This window comes from Hyla sarda, chromosome 3 (assembly GCF_029499605.1).
Source record: "Hyla sarda isolate aHylSar1 chromosome 3, aHylSar1.hap1, whole genome shotgun sequence".
NCBI lineage: Eukaryota > Metazoa > Chordata > Amphibia > Anura > Hylidae > Hyla > Hyla sarda.
In genome coordinates, this window is record NC_079191.1 from 415,520,484 (window position 1) to 415,541,446 (window position 20,963).

A 20,963-nucleotide genomic window follows, 5' to 3' on the forward strand; every position below is an offset into this window, starting at 1 on the left:
GCACCAGATGATTTGAAAACATTTTTTTTTCTACCGGAGTACCCCCCAGCTCCCTGACTGAGAGGACCTTAAGGGATTCTCCTGGGGTAAACACCCCATAATCTGCTGATATCGCGAAGGGAAAACCTCCAACATCTGCACATTTCACTGTAGGGAAATATTATCGACGTAACATCCTGTGTAATGTTTCCACCATCTTTGCAGTGGCCCTCTACTTCAACAAATGGCTTCCCATCCTGTGTTCCATAGGTCAACAAGAATGTGGCCATTCACTGACAGCAAAGTGGTGACATTTATAAGGGTATGTTCACACTACGTAATTAGCGTGGAATTCCGCACGCTGAATTGCGCGTCAGAATTCTGTGGTGTGATCTCCTAACTTTAGTGTGAATGCGTCTTAAAGGGGTATTCCGGTGAAAACTTTTTTCTTTTAAATCAACTGGTAGCAGAAAGTTAAACATATTTGTAAATTACTTCTATTAAAAAAATCTTAATCCTTCCTGTACTTATTAGCTGCTGAATACTACAGAGGAAATTCTTTTCTTTTTGGAATGCTCTCTGACGACATCACGAGCACAGTGCTCTCTGCTGATGTTATTATAATAATAACAATGCTTTATTTATTGTTGTCCTTAGTGGGATTTGAACCCAAGTCCCCAGCACTGCAAGGCAGCAGTGCTAACCACTGAGCCACCATGCTGCCCTTAGCATACATCTGCTATGCATGGTTGCTAAAATTGACAGAGATGTCAGCAGAGAGCACTGTGCTCGTGATGTCATCAGTGTTCCAAAAAGAAAGGAATTTCCTCTGTAGCATTCAGCAGCTAATAAGTACTGGAAGTATTAAGATTTTTTAATAGTAATTTACAAATATGTTTAACTTTCTGCCACCAGTTGATTTAAAAAAAAAAAAGGTTTTCACCGGAGTACCCCTTTAAGCGAACCCGTTCACACTGCAGAATTTCAGCAGCGGACAAGAACATGTTCATTCTTTGCACTGCGCAGCCGTCAATGGTCGGAGCAGTGCCGCGCGCTCCTAATATTTCGCCGGCGGCCACCAGATGGAATCTCTGCTTGGGGAATTCCGTTCCAAATACGTAGTGTGAACGTTCCCTTAGGAACCGTATGCATATATTGCCTTATTTGTGTACATGTACAATGTTAGCAACGCAATAGAACCTAGTACACTGTAACTTCTATGCCTGTGCTACGCCAGGGCGCGCATGCCATGCCTCCAGGGGGCGCTCTGTGCTTTTCGTTTGGTTGCATATAATATAAAGTTAAAGGGGGATTCACTGATTTTTTTTCTTCAACCTATGAGCCCATGATGCCAAGTTATAATACTGTGTAATTTGCTTCCGTTACCTCCGTGTGCCGCTTTCTCCCGTTTTCAGGCACAGGATCCACACTCGGAAATGCTTTAGGGAAAGTCTTTTTCTTTTTGTCTAGGTTTTTTCGCTTTGAAATTGCAGGCGGAAATTCCGCTTGCTAAAATGTATAGTGTAGTGAATGGGTTTCCGTTCACAAATTCACACTGCGGAATTTGTGAACGGAAAATCCGCTTTGAAATTTCCGCCTGAAGAATGGCGTTGCTCTTTCTTCAGGCGGAAATCCGCGCGGAACACATTGCAGTCTATTGGAGACTGCAGTGTCCGCGCGGTCCTAGCACCGACTGATTCAGTCAGCGCTGGCTGCACTCGGAATCTCCGGGTGGAAATTTTCTGCCCGGAGATTCCATAGTCTGAACCTAGCCTTACTGTTGTCTCTGACCTTTCCCAGCATTCCATGCAGCTTGAGATAAAATGTCAAAAGTCACATGGTCTTCAGGGGTGTGTGGCTATGCTGCAGTGAGTGGGGGGTTAGCAGGGTGGAAGGGATTTACTAAAGTAATGCTATCCACCCACCCACTGCAGCATAGCCACGCCCCCTGGAGACCATGTGACTTATGACATAGGGGGAGAGTTATCATAACTTGTGTAGAGGAAGAGTGGTACGGTTGCCCATAGCAACCAGTCAGTTCGCTTTCATTTTTAAAAAGGCTTCTGAGAAACGAAAGAAGCGATCTGATTGGTTGCTAGGAGCAACCGCACCACTCTTGCTCTACATAGGTTTTGATAAATCTCCCCATTGTCTCTGGCTGCATGGAATGCTGGGAAACGCTAGAGACCAGATCAGAGCTCTGACAGGAAGTGTTGTCTTGTACTTGTAAATTCACTTATAAAGTTTATGCAGTAGTGATGACAAAAAAATTTATCTAACACAATTTGTTTTTTTTTTTATAACGAAATTTTAATTAATTTTTAAACTGGGATCAATTGATGTGGGCGGGCAGGGCACAAAAAATGTAGCTGAAAATAATGAAAAATGTAGTGTGTGTGTGTGTGTGTGTGTGTGTTTGTTTTTCACTGATTTTTTTTTTTAGGTAGTACTACTACTCCCAGCATGGAACACATTGTTCCATGATGGGAGTAGTATTTCCTGTATTAATAGATAGATCGCCTATTCATATTTTTCACAGAGAGCTGTGATTGGCTAGAACCATCTGGCCAATCACAGCTCTCTGTGGGAAATCTGAATAGGTGTATGTATATATATATATATATATATATATATATATACGGCAGTGCAGTGGACCATAGGAGAGCGGCCACCGCATCTATACATTATACAGGAGGATCACAGCAGGTGTCAGAAGTGACACCCGGAGCGATCTGTCTATTAGTACACTGTGTTCCATGCTCGGAGTAGTAGTACTGCCTAAAATTTTTTTTATTTTTAAGTGAAAAACACACATACTACATTTTTATTGTTGTCGGCTACCTTTTTTAGGTCCCTGCCCGCCCACATAAATTGATCCCTGTTTAAAATTTATTAAAATTTTGCTATAAAAAAGATACATTTTGTTATATACAATTTTTTCCATCACTACTGTATCTTTTTTAATATATATTTTTTAATGGTACCCTACGAAATTTTTGTTAAAAAAAAGAATCTCCATTCCTTTTGTTCAACATGCTGCGACTCTGCAAAACCGCCAAGGAGCTAAAAAAGAGTGAAAAAACACCAAAAGGATAAAAAAAAAAAAAAATCGCCAAACTGAAAAACGCAAAGTGCAAAAAATTTTTGCAATGTCTCATTGATTTACAGCTAACATCTGGCCGCAGCGTTTCTTCAATGAAAATCCACAAAGTGGAAACTTAACCTAACACTGATAACTGTTTTAGTCGTATTGGATTTAAACAGTGTTTTCCAAGTAGCGTGCCTCCAGCTGTTGCAAATTTACAGCTCCCAGCTTTCTGGGCATGCTGGGAGTTGTAGTTTTGCAACTCTGTTTGGAAAACACTGGATGAAATAATTTTCTTGCATCTTTGGTGCTATTTACATTCAATTGTTGTTATTTCTCCTTAATGTCAGAAATTTAGATACAACCACACCGGGACGCAGTTTTTTGAAATTAGAAAGAGCAGACCGATCAGCGGGTAGGAAATGTTTTATTATCTTCAATATCTGCTCAGATCTTTCCCAGAACGCCTTGCCAATTCTCAGTAATAAATCAAGATCTTGCTCAAGGTTATACGTCCTTCTAAAGTATCAATAAATAATCTCTAAAGCAGTGTGTCCCAACCAGTGTGCCTCCAGCTGTTGCAAAACTACAACTCCCAGCATGCCCGGACAGCCGTTGGCTGTCCGGGCATGCCGGGAGTTGTAGTTTTGCAACAGCTGGAGGCACACTGGTTGCAAGACACTGCCTTAGAGATTATTTATTGATACTTAAAGGGATGTATAACCTTGACTAAGACCATGATTCATTACCGATCTATTCCTCTCGGGCCGGGACAAAGAACAGACCCGGTTTTCATTTAGCAGATGATTCTGGTGATTTGTTTAGACAGCCGAGCCCTACAGATCCCAGTCACACAAAGACTGGCTTATAATGGGAATCCCCAAGTGTAAATGGTTGTTGGACGCCTCCTGTGACACATGTTGATACAATCTGTCTGGACGTCTCTGCCAGGAAGGCTTTGTGTATATATATATATATATATATCTGACTCTTCTTTTCTAGGTTAATGGAGACTGCTCGGGAGATGACCAGAGAATCCTTGCCTATTAAGTGTCTAGAAGCCGTGATCCTTGGAATGTATCCTTTCATAGTTGTATGGAGACTCTGACATCGGGAAATGTCTGCAGTAGTTATGTGCGAGAGGTAAGACAGTCACTAATTTGCGCTGTCATGTATCTGTGCTTTCTGATTTTAAGAACTCAGTCTGAGGTCACTGCCTTCAACAAGATCAGCAGATTCTTCTTCTGCTGCCATTATCATTCACAGATTCAGATTGGCTAAAGGGTGTTGTCTTCCCTGCCGATGGTCATATCCAGCCTTTTCCTCCAATAAGTGGACAGGTCACTAGCTTCTACAGAATAAACACATTCTCCTCCTGTTGCTGTCAATATTATCACAATATGATTTGGCTATAGGTTGTTCTATTCCTTTCCACTTCATGATACTGCCTTGGCCGCATGCAGTCCCTTCCTCATATAAGGGATAGGACACTAGCTCCTGCAGAATAAACACATTCTTCTCCTGCTGCTGTCAACATTGTCACAATCTTATTGGCTATAGGTTGTTCTATTCCTTTCCACTTCATAATACTGCCTTGGGCTCTTGCAGCCCCTTCCTCATATAAGGGACAGGCCACTAGCTCCTGCAGAATAAAAACATTCTGCTCCTGCTGCTGTCAACATTGTCACAATCTGTTTGACTATAGGTGGTTCTATCTCTTTTCACTTCTTGATACTGCCTTGGTCACATGCAGCTCCTTCCTCATATAAGGGGACAGGTCACTACCTCCTGCACTATAAACACATTCTGCTCCTGCTGTTGTTTTCATTCTCACAATCCGATTGTTGTTCTATCTCTTTCCACTTCTTGATTTTGCCTTGGTCACATGCAGCCTCTTCCTCATATAAGGGGACAGGTCACTACCTCCTGCAGAATAAACACATTCTGCCCTGGCTGCTGTTGTCATTCTTACAATCCGATTGGGTATAGGTTTATCAATTTCCACTTGATGATACTGCCTTAGTCACATGCAGCCCTGTCGTTGTATAATCGCATGAACAAACAGGTAACTGCCTTCCACAAGATAAACACATTCTTCTTCGGCTGCTGTCATAATTTTGATAATTTAATAATTTAACTATAGAATTGTCTGTTCCATGCTTCCACTTCATGATACTGCCCTGGTCACATAGAGCCCTGTCCTCACATGATCACACAAGCAAACAGGTCACTACCTCCTGCAAGATAAACATATCCTTCTGCTGCTGTCATCATGTTGATGATTTGGCTATAGAATGGTCTGTTTCATGCTTCCACTTCATGATACTGCCCTGGTCACATGGAGCCCTGTCCTCACGTGATCACACAAGCAGACCGGTCACTACCTCTAGCAAGATTAACACATTCTACTTCTGCTGTCATCATTTTTATGATTTGGCTATAGAATGGTCTGTTCTATGCTACTTTGTGATACTGCCTTGGTCACATGGAGCCCTGTGCTCACATGATCACACAAGCAGACAGGTCACTACCTCTAGCAAGATAAGCACATTCTTCCTCTGCTGCTATGCATTCCTATGGTGAAATCCGAAATATAGTATTTAATTCCCAAATGCAAGACTTAAAGTATAGTAAAGAACACAAAATGAGCAATGTCATTTTGTAGCCTTTCAAATCAATGTTTCCCGTCCAGGGTGCCTCCAGGTGTGCAAAACTACAACTCCCAGCATACCCGGACAGCGAACGGTAGTTTTGCAACAGCTGGAGGCACCCTGGAAGGGAAACATTCAGATGTAACACTTATGCTGGATGTATCCTCCTCGAATTCTCTGTCGGCTCAGCTCGCCCCATATTCTGCAGTATAATTCACCAGCATTGGGATGTGATGTCCCTCCGTAATGAGGCTTGTAATGGCGCTGCAGGAATACGGTGCATTAAACAAGGATCAGCCTCCTGCGACAGTCATTTAAGGTCACCCCCAAAACACGCAGGAGCCGGGGCTGTACATGGGATGAAGCTGAGATCTTCAGAGGGATCCTCTCCTCTTCCTTACTTGGTCACAGGGAACGTTCCCAAAAGCTGACGCTGTTCAGTTTTATTCCAGCCTGAAATAAACATCAAAGGAACTATCTAGTGCATTGTGATTTATAGGACTATACACTCACCCAACTTCTTAGTGTGTGTGTTAACTTGGTCTTTAAAAGGGTTTTTCCAAAAATAAAAATGTTTATGCAACCGACCAAAAGTCCTATTTCCCTATCCCATTTGATTGGATTCTATGAGACAGTGAAGTATAGCAGAGTACAGTATAGCACTTTTCTGTCACTCTAAGGCCATGTTCACATGGCGTAAATGTGCGGAATGTCTGCATGGGAAACGTGTGGACATTTTGCACATTTGAATAATCCGGCGGGCCTTCTCGGTGCCTTCTCATAGACGGCAATGCATTTCTACCAGGTTTCTGTCGAAAATTGCGTCCAGAAAATTCCACAGTGTAAATGGGTTAACGCAAAACCCATTCACCTGCATGTTACCTGCATGCAGCGGAATTACCTGAGCAGAATTCCCATCGGAAATTCCGTCGTGTGAACCCGGCCTATGGCTATGTTCATACAGTAGAATTTCCCAGCGGAATCTGTCAGAAAAATTCCGCTCTGGAATTCTTTTGCAGCAGAGTCCCATTGTTTTTAGTGGGATTCTGCTGCACACAAGGTGGAATTTCCACTGTGGAACATCTGTTGCGGAAATCCCAATTCAATGTCAATTCTTTCTGCAGAATCTGCTAGGAAATGCATTGCCGTCTATGGAGAAGGTGTTGTCCTAGCTCCGGCATGTTCTGCTGGCCCCTAGAGATGAGCGAACTTACAGTAAATTCGATTCGTCACGAACTTCTCGGCTCGGCAGTTGATGCCTTATCCTGCGTAAATTAGTTCAGCCTTCAGGTGCTCCGGTGGGCTGGAAAAGGTGGATACAGTCCTAGGAAAGAGTCTCCTAGGAATGTATCCACCTTTTCGAACCCACCGGAGCACCGCAAAGCTGAACTAATTTATGCAGGAAAAGTCATCAACTGCCGAGCCGAGAAGTTCGTGACGAATCGAATTTACTGTAAGTTTGCTCATCTCTACTGGCCCCCGCCACAAAATTTTCCAGTTGCACATTCAGCCATATGAACATTAGAGGGTTAGAGCCTTAGCGGTTCGAGAGGTGTCCTTACATAGAAGGTTGGCCTGTCCCATTGATATTAGGTTTGGCTGACCATCTGTAGTGCACGGCCATCTTAGGGGGGAGATTTATCAAAACCTGTCCAGAAGAAAAATTGCTGAGTTGCCCATAGCAACCAATCAGATCGCTTCTTTCATTTTTAACAAGGCCTCTGCAAAATGAAAGAAGCAATCTGATTGGTTGCTATGGGCAACTGGGCAACCTTTCCTCTGCACAGGTTTTGATGAATCTCCCCCTACCCCCGTCCTTAATTGACATAGGTAATACGTGTTGTCATCCAGTAGCCTGCTTAAAAATTTTTTTTACGACAAACTTAAAAATAAGTAGCGAAGTATATTCGCCGTATGATCTTACTACATATCCTACTATTTATTTCATATATTATGTTATTAGGAGCATTTTGGCTCTATTATATGAGGAAATTGACGGCAATTATGTGACTGTATTTACCTTGTACAGTATATACTCCCCACAGTTTCTTGGCTATTTTGATGTATCCTGTTGTTATACACCTAAGGACGGAACAATTATTGGCGCCATTACAGCTCATGTATTGGGTGTTGTTCTGATCCGTCTTTGTTCACCTTCAATTAAACTTTCAGGAGACGATCTTGCTGAGTGTTAAGAATATGACGACCTGACCAAGTCTGACAGAACAAGCGATCGTGTCCCGTTGGCAAGGGCGATCGTTGCGTGGCGGGATGGGCGCATCTGCTGAGTCTGCAAATAACTGGGATTGCAGAGCACAGTATACACCATGACCGATGTTCTAGAACAGTGTTTTACAAACAGTGTGCCTCCAGCTGTTGCAAAACTACAATTCCCAGCATGCCCGGACAGCCTTCGGCTGTCCGGGCATGCTGGGAATTGTAGTTTTGCAACAGCTGGAGGCACAATACTTGTCCAGAGGAAAAGTTGCTGAGTTGCTCATAGCAACCAATCAGATCGCTTCTTTAATTTTGCAGAGGCCTTGTTAAAAATGAAAGAAGCGATCTGATTGGTTGCTATGGGCAACTCAGCAATTTTTCCTCTGGACAGGTTTTGATAAATCTCCCCCAATGTGTCATAAATCACATGGTCTCCAGGGGGCGTGGCTATGCTTGCACTACAGCACTTCTGGGTGTGGGTCCTCCGCATAAAAACGGGACAAAGTGCACCACTTTTCCTCTACACAAGTTTTGATAAATCTCCATTGGGTAGTGTCAAGAATTTGAACACCCTTAAAGGGGCACTTCCGTGAAAAACTTTTTTTTTTTAATTTTTTTTTTTTTAAATCAACTGGTGCCAGAAAGTTAAACAGGTTTGTAAATTACTTCTATTTAAAAATCTTAATCCTTCCAGTACTTTTTAGGGGCTGTATACTACAGAGGAAATTCTTTTCTTTTTGGATTTATCTTCTGTCAAGACCACAGTGCTCTCTGCTGACCTCTGCTGTCCATTTTAGGAACTGTCCAGAGCAGTATATGTTTGCTATGGGGATTTTCTCCTGCTCTGGACAGTTCCTAAAATGGACAGCAGAGGTCAGCAGAGAGCACTGTGGTCGTGACAGAAGAGAAATCCAAAAGGAAAAGCATTTCCTCTGTAGTATACAGCCGATAATAAGTACTGGAAGGATTAAGATTTTTTAATAGAATTATTTTACAAATCTTTTTAACTTTCTGGCACCAGTGGATTAAAAAAAAAAAAAAAAGTTTTCCACCGGAGTACCCCTTTAAGCCTATGAATGTTACAATGTGCAAATGAGCGACCATTACATATGTGTAAAGTGATGGTCTGTAGGTCTGTATTTAACACAATAGTGTCATGATTAGGGCAGGATTAGAACACCCTTTACCCAATCTGGTCAATTGAATGGACGCAGCAGCAGGAGAGGAGTGTGCTGATATTGTAGGAGACAGTGACCATTGCCTGGGTGATAGTGATAGCAGGCCTATATGGAACATGTCATATATTGGGCAGGATTAGAACACCCAGTCAGATCACATGAGTGGTTACAGCAGCAGGAGAGGAGTGTGCTGATATTGTAGGAGACAGTGACCATTGTCTGGGTGATAGTGATAGCAGGCCTGTATGGGACATGTCAAATATTGAAATAAAACCAGAAGTCCTCCAAATACCAGCAGAGTAATGGAAGCGCTGAGTAATGGAATCGCATATGCCTGATGAAGTGGAACTTCCGCGAAACACATTGCATTGTGGGAATAAAGAATCCTTACTTTTATCCTGGTCTCAGCGCTTCCATTATTCTGCTGGTATTTGGAGGACCTCTGGTTTTATTGTGATTGTTTGGTGCGGAGCAGCTGCAGAGACCTTCCTCATTTCATCTATACGCTCATATCCATGGATGTACTTGGACAGGAGTGCAACCTTATCTGGTAAGTTCAATTCACATTGTTGCATTTGTCCCGCTAACCTTAAGATCTCACACTATGGAGCACATCCCTTTGTCTCTTTTTTACACATGTCATATATTGGGCAGGATCAGAACACCCTGTCAGATCACATGAGTGGTTACAGTAGAAGGAGAGGAGTGTGCTGATATTGTTGGGGACAGTGACCATTACATGGGTGATAGTGATAGCGGGCCTGCACGTAACATGGGACGTGTCATGAATTTGGCAGGATCAGAACACCCTGTCAGATCACATGAGTGGTTACAGTAGAAGGAGAGGAGTGTGCTGATATTGTTGGGGACAGTGACCATTACATGGGTGATAGTGATAGCGGGCCTGCACGTAACATGGGACGTGTCATGAATTTGGCAGGATCAGAACACCCAGTCAGATCACATGAATGGTTACCACAGCAGGGGAGGAGTGTCCTGATCTTGTGGCAGACAGTGACCATTGCATGTATGAACGATAAGTAAGTATAGGTCTGCATGACATAGGTAATGTCATGGTATTGGCAAGATTAAAACACCCTTTATCCAAACTGATCACATGAATGGACACAGCAGCCGGAGAGGAGTGTTCTGATCTTGTTGGAGGCAGCGACCATTGCATGTATGAATGTTTAGCGATTGCAGGTCTGCATGACATAGGTAGCGTCATGAAATGGGCAAGATTACAACACCCTTTAGCCAATCCCATATGAATGGTCTCAGCAGCAGGAGCAGAGTGTTTTCCTCTTGTAGGAGGCAGTGACCGGTCCACTTATGTGCTTTTATTAGTTCTCCGAACAGTATAATTTAGCTATATCTATTCTCCCGATGTCTCATTTACTCAGATTACAGTTTATCAGGTTCCGTCTGTATGTCTGAGTTCCGGCTTGTGGAATAAATACCGTGTAGAAAGTTTTTCGCATGAGCAGCTTCTTATTCTCCTGCTTCTGCAGCTCATCTCATCCTTTCTCAGTATTGGTATAATTATCCTCTCATTAATTGCTGTCTTTAAGGAGATTACAGCTTTTATTCTTTGCTCTGATTCTTCTTGGAAAATAGAACTATCCAAACTCTCAGTAATGGAGAATCGGAAATAGCCTGGATGAGCATTTACTAATCTCCCTGATGCTGCAAGGGTGCCTCCAGCTGTTGCAAAACTACAACCCCCAGCATGCTGGGAGTTGGAGTTTTGCAACAGCTGGAGGCACACTAGTTTGGAAACAATGTTACAGTCTTGTTGCTTCACCATCTCCATAACCTACTACTTTTATATAAGAATTTACAACCATAGTCGGCCAAAGACATGGACTTGGGGCTGTAGACGTATGGAAAGGGTTACTATTTTTATGCATTATCCCTATGATTCGACAAATGTTAAATGAAAAACAGTTTAAGATTTTAATTGTTCCTTGTTCTATTCCAATGGAATAACTAAAAAAAATAACTTAAATCTTGGTGGGGCTTACAGTGGGGATCAAAAGTTTGGGCGCCCCAGGTAAAAATGTGTATTAATGTGCATAAAGAAGCCAAGGAAAGATGGAAAAATCTCCAAAAGGCATCAAATTACAGATCAGACATTCTTATAATATGTCAACAAAAGTTAGATTTTATTTCCATCATTTACACTTTCAAAATAACAGAAAACAAAAAAATTGCATCTGCAAATGTTTGGGCACCCTGCAGAGTTAATATCTTGTACTTCCCCGTTTGGCAAGTATCACAGCTTGTAAACGCTTGTTGTAGCCAGCCAAGAGTCTTTCAATTCTTGTTTGAGGTATCTTTGTCCATTCTTCCTTGCAAAAGTCTTCCAGTTCTTTGAGATTTCTGGGCTGTCTGTCACGCACTGCTCTTTTATGGTCTATCCATAGATTTTCAATTATGTTGCGGTCAGGAGATTGTGAAGGCCAAGGCAAAACCTCTGAGTTTACGCCTCTTGATGTAATCCCCCGTGGACTTCGAGGTGTGTTTAGGATCATTATCCATTTGTAGAAGCCATCCTCTCTTTAACTTCAGTTTTTTCACAGATGGCATCAAGTTAGCATCCACAATTTGCTGAAATTTTATTGAATCCATTTTTCCTTCTACTCATGAGATGTTCCCTGTGCCACTGGCTGCAATACAACCCCAAAGCATGATTGATCCACCCCCATGCTTAACAGTTGGACAGAGGTTCTTTTCATTAAATTCTGTTCCCCTTCTTCTCCAAACGTACCTTTGCTCATTCCGCCCAAAAAGTTAAATTTTAACCTCATCTGTCCACAGAACTTGTTTCCAAAATGCATCAGGCTTGTCTATATGTTCATTTGCAAAGTTCAAATGCTGATTTTTGTGGTGAGGACGTAGAAGAGGTTTTCTTCTGATGACTTTTCCATGAAGACCATATTTGTACAAGTATCTCTATATAGTGGAATAGTGTACCGCAACTCCAGTGTCTGCCAGATCTTTCTGGAGGGATTGTGCAGTCAAACGTGGATTTTGAATTGTTTTTCTCACAATGATGCGAGCTGTTCTGTCTGATATTTTTCTTGGTCTTCCAGAACTTGCTTTAACTTCCACTGTTCCTGATGACTGCCATTTCCTAATTACATTCCGAACAGGGAATATTGACATCTGAAAAGGTTTTGCTATCTTCTTATAGCCTTCTCCATCTTTGTGAGCGTCAACTATTTTCAGTTTCAGATTTCTAGACAACTGCTTAGAAGAACCCATGGTGCTGATTGTTGGGGCAAGGTCAGATGAGTCTGGGCATTTAAAACCTTTGAGATTGACATCACCTGGTCTTCCCAGATGATGATGATTGAGAACAATCCATGACACTGGCAGGTCTCAGCTTTGCAAAGGGGGCAGTACAAGATATTAACTCTGCAGGGTGCCCAAACTTTTTCAGATGCCATTTTTTTGTTTTCTGTTATTTTGAAAGTGTAAATGATGGAAATAAGATGTAACTTTTGTTGACATATTATAAGAATGTCTAATCTGTAATTTGATGCCTTTTGGAGATTTTTCCATCTTTCATTGGCTTCTTTATGCACATTAATACAAATTTTTACCTGGGGGGGCCCAAACTTTTGATCCCCACTGTAAAGGGGGATAACAAATATTTTCAAATCAACCAGTGCCAGAAAGTTATACATATTTGTAAATTACTTCTATTCAAAAATCTCAATCCTTCCAGTACTGATCAGCTGCTGCATGCTCCAGAGGAAGTTGTGTAGTTCTTTTCTGTCTGACCACAGTGCTCTCTGCTGCCACCTCTGTCCATGTCAGTAACTGTCCAAAGTAAAAGCAACCCCCCCCCCCCCCATAGCAAACCTTTTCTGCTCTGGACAGTCCCTGTCACGGACAGAGGTGGCACCAGAGAGCACTTTGGTCAGACAGAAAATAACTACACAACTTCCTCTGGAGCATACAGCAGCTGATAAATACTGGAAGGATTAAGATTTTTAAATAGAAGTTATTTACAAATATGTATAACTTTCTGGCACCGGTTGATTTGAAAATATTTGTTATCCACTGGAGTATCCCTTTAAGGCCCACCAAGATTTTTATTTTATTTTTTTTAGTTACCCCATTGGAATCGAACAAGGAAAAATTAAAATCCTGGACTGTTTTTGGCCTTAAGGACTGGGTTAGGGCCCCCGAACATGCAGAACATTCATCGAATCATAGGGATAATGCTTAAAAATAGTAACCCTTTCTGTGGTGGACAACCGGGTGAATGGCGGAACCACGGGTGTGGCAGTGTAGGTTGGTGGGATAAGATGGTATTAACCCTGGGGGGATGGATGGTATTAACCCCTAGTGTTCGTGACACCAGTGTGGTTTTCGGGTTCCGAAACACCACACGCCCGGATTCTCCGCTTTCCCAATTGCTAGAAGTGAAATGAGAGTCCTCAACCAGTTATGGTCAAACGGAGGCTTTACTGAGTAGAAGACAGGTGTAATTATCTCCACAGCTAAGGCCAGAATTCCCAGAGAGGTGGCCAGGACCCAGAGGATCTCGCAGCTTGCTGGACCAATACTTGTAGTTAACTTGACTTGTAATTAGACTTGACTTGACTATGTGCAGGACTTGACTTGACTATATGCAGAACTTGACTTGACTATGTGCAGGACTTGACTTGTTTCAGTGGCAGCAGACATAGACTTGAGACTTACTGGAATGACTGTAGCTTTGTGGCCTTCCAGATGCTGATCACTTTCCCTGAGTTCTCTGGTGGTTCCTGTACTCAGCAAAGACATGTTCTCAAAGAGAGTGATGGTACAAGAGAGCAAACTGTCATGGCTGCCCCGTTATAGTTGGGGGCTAGACTAAAGCCCATTGGTCAAGCTGCGGGTCATAGGTTAAGCTGGTGCTCTCTGGGAGAACATGTGACAACAAATCATGTGACTGCATAACATGTGACAGGCTTACACACAGGTCCTTGAGACCTCCCACAGGTCCTTGAGACTATATACATCGGGATCCTGTCTAAGCATTAAAGTGATACACACACATTTATAAAACCAACAGGGGGAGTCCCTGTAGGGGAGCCCCCAGGTCACTGAGGGACTCAACCTGGCAGGGCCTAGCAGTAGTAAAGGACCATCACATTTCTGGGACATCACATTTACTGGGACATCACATTTCCATACGTTTACAGCCCCAAGTCCATGTCTTAGGCCAACTATGGTTGTAAATTCTTATTTTAAATTAGTAGGTTATAAAGATGGTGGAGTAACAAGACCATAACAGTGTTTCCAAACTAGTGTGCCTCCAGCTGTTGCAAAACTACAACTCCCAGCATGCCCGGACAGCCGAAGGCTGTCCGGGCATGCTGGGGGTTGTAGTTTTGCAACAGCTGGAGGCACCCTGGCAGCATCAGAGAGCTTTGTAAATACTCCTCTATAGGGATCCAGGTTATTTCCGATTTCCTATTACAGAGAGTTTGGATAGTTCTATTGTCCAAGAAGAATCAGAGCAAAGAATAAAAGCTGTAATCTCCTTAAACCTGTAGATTTGAAAACATTTTTCTTTTTTTTTCCATGGGAGAACCCCTTTAAGGACTGGGATGGGGACCCCTGGTGTATGTTGTTTGATCAGCAAGAAACGTTCTTTCGTATAGGGGGTTAATTTTGAGCATGGAGGATCAGCTTAAGTCTTAAAGTACAATGCCATATGGAGGAGCGCGGTCACTGACGTCACCTTTGCCTCGCTCCAGTAGAAGCTTTACAGGCCCGGGCCTTCTTGTACACATGGCATTCAGCATGTGGGTGGCCCGGAGCCATTCCTACAGGCCATAGACGTATTTACAGACCCATTCTCCGGCACTATAGAACATTCTGTGGATTCCTGATCTTTCCGTCGTCTGCTGGATTCCAGTCAGGTGACAGCGCTGCGGCGGTCATGTGTACACAGCTCAGCTGTTGCTAGGAGATAGACAATGGGGCGTCCACAATGAATGTGAGATGAGCAGATTAGGGCAATGTCACCTAAATCCGGTCGCTTACTGGACGCGACGCTGACATTTCCACCAGTATTATCATATCTGTGCATTTTTATCGATATAACAAGTGAGGCTTAAAGGGATACTCCGGTTGAAAGCTTTTTTTTTTTTTTAAATCAACTGGTGCCAGAAAGTTAAACAGATTTGTAAATTACTTCTATTAAAAAATTTGTACCCTTCCAGTACTTATTAGCAGCTGTATGCTACAGAGGAAATTATTTTCTTTTTGAATTTCTTTTTTGTCTTGTCCACAGTGCTCTCTGCTGACACCTGATGCCTGTATCAGGAACTGTCCAGAGCAGCATAGGTTTGCAATGGGGTTTTTCTCCTGCTCTGGACAGTTCCTGATACGGGCATCAGGTGTCAGCAGAGAGCACTGTGGACAAGACAAAAAAGAAATTCAAAAAGAAAAGAATTTCCTCTGTAGCATACAGCTGCACAAAAGTACTGGAAGGGTAAAGATTTTTTAATAGAAGTGATTTACAAATCTGTTTAACTTTCTGGCACCAGTTGATTTAAAGAAAAATGTTTTCCACCGGAGTACCCCTTTAAGGGTGCGTTCACACGCTATTTGTTCGCTGCGTATTTGAAAGTGGACGGGTTCTTCGCGGCTGTCTGTAGCAGATTTTCCGCGGCGGAGTTTACACTGCGGAAAATCCGCCGCATTCCCTACTGACTTCAATGGGGCTTACGGCAGATTTTCCGCAGCGTAAATTCCTCCGTGGAAAATCTGCTGCGGACAGCCGAGAAGAGCCCGCCCACTTTCAAATACGCAGCGGAAAACCGGCAAAAACAAATAGCGCGTGAGCGCACCCTTAAGGGGAACTCCACTGCCCCAGCATTCAGAACATTTTGATCCGAACACTGGGTGTGGGCGTTGTGATGCCACGACCACGCCCTTGTGATGTCACACCATGCCCCCTCAATGCAAGTCTATGGGTGGGGGCGTGGCAGCCGCCACGCCCCCTCCCATAGACTTGCATTGAGGGGGCTTGGACGTGACGTCACAAGGGGTGTGGCTGTCACGTCTCGACCCCTGCATCCAGCACCCTGCGTTCGGAACAAAATGTTCCGAACGCAGGGGCAGCAGAATACCCCTTTAAATGAGGAATCCAGAAGAATCCTCACTTATCATAGTCATTGTCCTCTAGTGCTGAGATCCTCCACATACATGTGTGTTATTATTATGAAATATTATTATTACAGATATTTTCTTATATTAGTTTGGCCAAATCTGACACGTGAAATAAAAGAATGAGTGTAAGCCTCCTGTAAATACGTCCCCCGCGTGTTGGGGTGTCCTCTGGAGGCTTGACGCCTCCACCATCTGCTATTCCCCGTAGATGACTCAGGTGCTGTAGAAGGCTGTGAAGATGTAGGAGGAAGTGACTGTGGAGGCTCTGTGTTGACTAACAGATGGGGATTCAGTGAAAATCATATGGATTTGCCAAAACAGGCGCATTATGTAAATCCTGCACCGCTCCGACATACACCAAGAATGTTCTGCCGGTGGTCACCAACAGTATATACTGTTCTCTTATATATATCTGTGTCAGAACATTCCTCTATGGACCTGCTGCTATCGTGTTTCCCTGCAAATGATAAGTGATCGGGTTGTTAAAGGGGTACTCCGGTGGAAAACTTTTTTTTTTTTTTTAAATCAACTGGTGGCAGAAAGTTAAACAGTTTTGTAAATTATTTCTATTAAAAAAATCTTTACCCTTCCAGTACTTTTTAGCAGCTGTATGCTACAGAGGAAATTATTTTTGAATTTCTTTTTTGTCTTGTCCACAGACAGTGCTCTCTGCTGACACCTCATGCCTGTATCAGGAACTGTCCAGAAGAAAATCCCCATAGCAAACCTATGCTACTCTGGACAGCTTCTGAAATGGACAGAGGTGTCAGCAGAGAGCACTGGACGGAAAGGAAAGAAATTTGAAAAGGAAAGAATTTCCTCTGTAGCATACAGCTGCTAAAAGGTACTGGAAGGATTAAGATATTTTTAATAGAAGTCATTTACAAATCTGTTTAACTTTCTGGCACCAGTTAATTAAAAAAAAAAAAAAAATGGTTTTCCACCAGAGTACCCCTTTAAGGTGTTAAATCTGCCCAATGTTTCCAAAGTGAGATATTTTCCAGAGTAAAATCAGTCCAATACAGATCTTTACAAGTTTACATTTATTCAATTGCGATTTGTCCAATACTAGATATGTCCAGTTTTAGATCTGTAAATGCAGATCTGTCCACTGCAAATCTGTTGTGTGTTCAATCTGCCTATTGTTAGGTCTAATCCTAGATCTGTCCAATATTAGATCTGTCACCTGCAGATCTGTCCAATTTTAGATCTGTTTAATGCAGGTCTGCCTAATACTAGATATGTCCAGTTTTAGATCTGTCCAATGCAGATCTGTCCAATGTTATCTATCCTCTGCAGATCTGTTCTGTGTTATATCTAAGAAACGTAGTCTCAAGGTGATAACAGGTGCTCAACCCCAAGTGCAGTTGTGGATTGGAGGACCCGCACCTATGGACCAGAATGTGGTTTCACTCCTGTGGTAAATATCTGCCTATTGTTAGATCTGTCCAATATTAAATCTGACCAATGTTAGATCTACCTAATGCTAGTTATGACCAGTGTGAGATCTATCCAATGCAATGTAAAAATGTCCAATGACAGCAGGAGAGGATGATGTTGATGTTGTGGGAGGCAGTGACCAGTTCACTTATATCAGTGTTTCCCAACCAGTGTGTCGCCAGGGGTAGTTATACGCCTCCCCTCCAACTCAATCTGTATATTGCTGCTATCTATATAGGATCAGGACATATAGTGGTTATACACCTCCCCTTCAGCACTACCTGTATACTGCTGCTATCTCTATGGGATCAGGATATATAGTATTGATACACCTCCCCCTGCTCTATCTGTATACTGCTGCTGCTGCTGCTATCTCTGAAACAGGTAAGCACAATGCATACAAAAGAACCTATACATTATATGTAAGCAATATACATTTCCATTTTTTTAAATCTCAACTAAAGATTTCTGATTAGCAGAATGTAAATACTGGCAAACATGAGGCAAAAATAGCTCCAAATCCAGCAGGTGGGGAAATGCCATCATCTAAGACATATTCAAAGTGTGCAAATATTGACACCCTCCATTTGACATAGGCACCGAGCCATGATTGTCAGCCATCATTGTCCCGCTTCACCGACTTGTCGCAACGTTCTGCATGACTCTAGGTCAATAAGGATACAGGATCTCTACCCTGACACTGTAAACACATACTGGGGAGTGTATGAAAGGCCATTCACACCGGTTTGCTGCTTCGTAAACAAGCATTAGCATTGCCTTAAAGTGGTCCTGTCACCCACACATCAAGGACTGAAGAGTATGTACAACTAGGTATTCACTGGGGCTGACACTCGCGCAAGGTGCTGGTTTCATACTGAGATATGGCAGACTATAATATAAGTCATTGTTTCCCAACCAGAGTGCCTCCGGTTGTTGCAAAATTCCATAGAGATAGAGCTGGGAGGGGAGGTGTCTAACTACTATATATCCTGATCCCATAGAAATAGCAGTAGCAGTATACAGATAGAGCTTGAGAGGGAGGGGTCTTGGAGCTAACAGGAGCCATCTTATAGATTATGTTGTCATCCAGTAGTTCACAGAAAGTCAGCTGACCCAGGACTGACCACTTCCTTTGACACATTAACCACTGATTTTCTGTGGGTCAGACCGGTGATCACCTGCCCCAGTTACAGTAATGAAATGCATGGATGCTGCTGTGCTGGAATAAAACAGATGACACTCGAGGATCAGTGATGGTGAGTGTGTAAGGTATGGGTAAAAATAAAATATAAAAAAAATAGGAGGACTTCCTTAAAGGGATACTCCAGTGAAATTTTTTTTTTTATTAAAGCGTTCCTGTCAGATCCAACCCAAAATTATTATTTTTTTTTTTATTATATATCACTCAGTACCTAATCTTTACCATGTACATCTTATTTTTATGTGTCTAGCACCTTTATTTATTTTTTATTACACTTTTAATTTAGCTCACTAGTCTGAATTCTTCTTTAAGGGAGGGGGTGTGGCCTCACTGTGCAGGTCTCCGCCCCCTCCCTCAGTATGCTGTCTGCTCACATCTCCCCTAGCATTAGTAAAACTACAACTCCCAGCTTGTCCTCACTGTAGCGGGACACAAGCTGACAGTGGGAGGATTTTTCCTCCAGCTCTGAGCCCTGCACTCACAGCTGTCAATCAAGGAAGTGTGTCCATGACATAGGTGATGATGCATGGACACAGCAGGACTAGTATGTGTCCAAGGGTACTCCCACCCTAGACATCTTATCCCCTATCCAAAGGATAGGGGATAAGATGTCTGATCTCGGGGGTCCCACCGCTGCGGCACCCACCTGTTTTTTGTGCGGAAGCGCTGGAGGGTCTGAGTCGCGACTGTGGGATCGTAAGTCCGTGACGTCAGGACTCCGCCCCCGTGTGACGTCACGCCTGTCCTCTCAATGCAAGTCTATGGGAGGTGGCTTGACGGCATGCAATACTGCGGGGGTCCCCAGCGGCGGGACCCCCGAGATCAGACATCTTATCCCCTATCCTTTGGATAGTGGATAAGATGTGTAGGGGGTGGAGTACCCCTTTAAGCATATCCAGATTGACTGGAGAAATATAGAAATGTGCAGAGGAAAAGCCGACCAGTTGCCCAAAGCAGCCAACAAGATGGCTTCTTCTATTTTTCAGAGACCTATTTAAAAATGAAAGCAAACAATCTGATTGGTTGCTATAGGCAGTTTCTCAGCTTTTCTATTACACAGGTTTTGATCTTCCCTTATGTTTACATTTATAAAAAGTAAAAAAAAATAAAAAAAAGAATTGCGTTCTGTGTAAACCCATGTCTCCATGGTAACAAACAACAAAAACCCTCCCCAGACCCCTTTGCATAGACTGTCTTCCAACTGTCCAGCATGAACTAGGGGACAGATAGAAGAGAGTAAGGCTGGGTTCACACTACGTTTTCGCCATACTGTTTTCAATCCGTTTTTCTAAAGAAAACCCTATGGCAAAAAAACGGATGGAACAGTATGGAAAAAGTAAACCGTATGCGTTTTTAAACAGTATACTGTTTTTAAAAGTGCATACAGTTCCGTCAGTTTTTATAGAAAAAAAAACCATACGTTTTTGAAAATGTTGTCCATTTTTAATGGGAGGGGTCTTGGGTGGGGACTTTAAGATTCAAATGCGCATGTGCAAAGTAAAAACGTATAAGTTTTTCCCATATGGAACCGTATACATGTGCGTTTCCCATTGACGTCCATGTTAAAAAAAAACGTATGCGGTTGCAGTACGGTTTTTAAACCGGAGACAAAATTGTGGTCAACCATGGTTTTGACTCCGGTTTAAAAACCATACTGCAACCGCATACGTTTTTTTTTTTTAACATGGAAGTCAATGGGAAACGCACATGTATACGGTTCCATATGGGAAAAACGTATACGTTTTTACTTTGCACATGCGCATTTGAATCCTAAAGTCCCCACCCAAGACCCCTCCCATTAAAAATGGACAACATTTTCAAAAACGTATGGGTTTTTTTTTCTATAAATACTGACGGAACTGTATACACTTTTAAAAACAGTATACTGTTTAAAAACGCATACGGTTTACTTTTTTCCATACTGTTCCATCCGTTTTTTTGCCATACGGTTTTCTTTAGAAAAACTGATTGAAAACTCTATGGCAAAAACGTGATGTGAACCCAGCCTAATACCACAGGGTCTGACTACACAA

At 42.6% G+C, this 20,963-nt stretch overlaps 1 protein-coding gene across 4 annotated transcripts in view; it reads left to right on the forward strand.

The window, feature by feature from the left end:
* The window catches only part of VASH2 (vasohibin 2), a 132,412-nt gene that overhangs the window by 90,428 nt on the left and 21,021 nt on the right, over window positions 1–20,963 (forward strand). For all 4 annotated transcript variants that reach the window (XM_056568269.1, XM_056568272.1, XM_056568271.1 and 1 more), the window contains 2 exons: window positions 3,423–3,479; window positions 4,067–4,141. In XM_056568269.1, coding sequence (XP_056424244.1) covers window positions 3,423–3,479; window positions 4,067–4,141 — 132 coding nt within the window. The remainder of the gene's footprint in view (window positions 1–3,422; window positions 3,480–4,066; window positions 4,142–20,963) is intronic.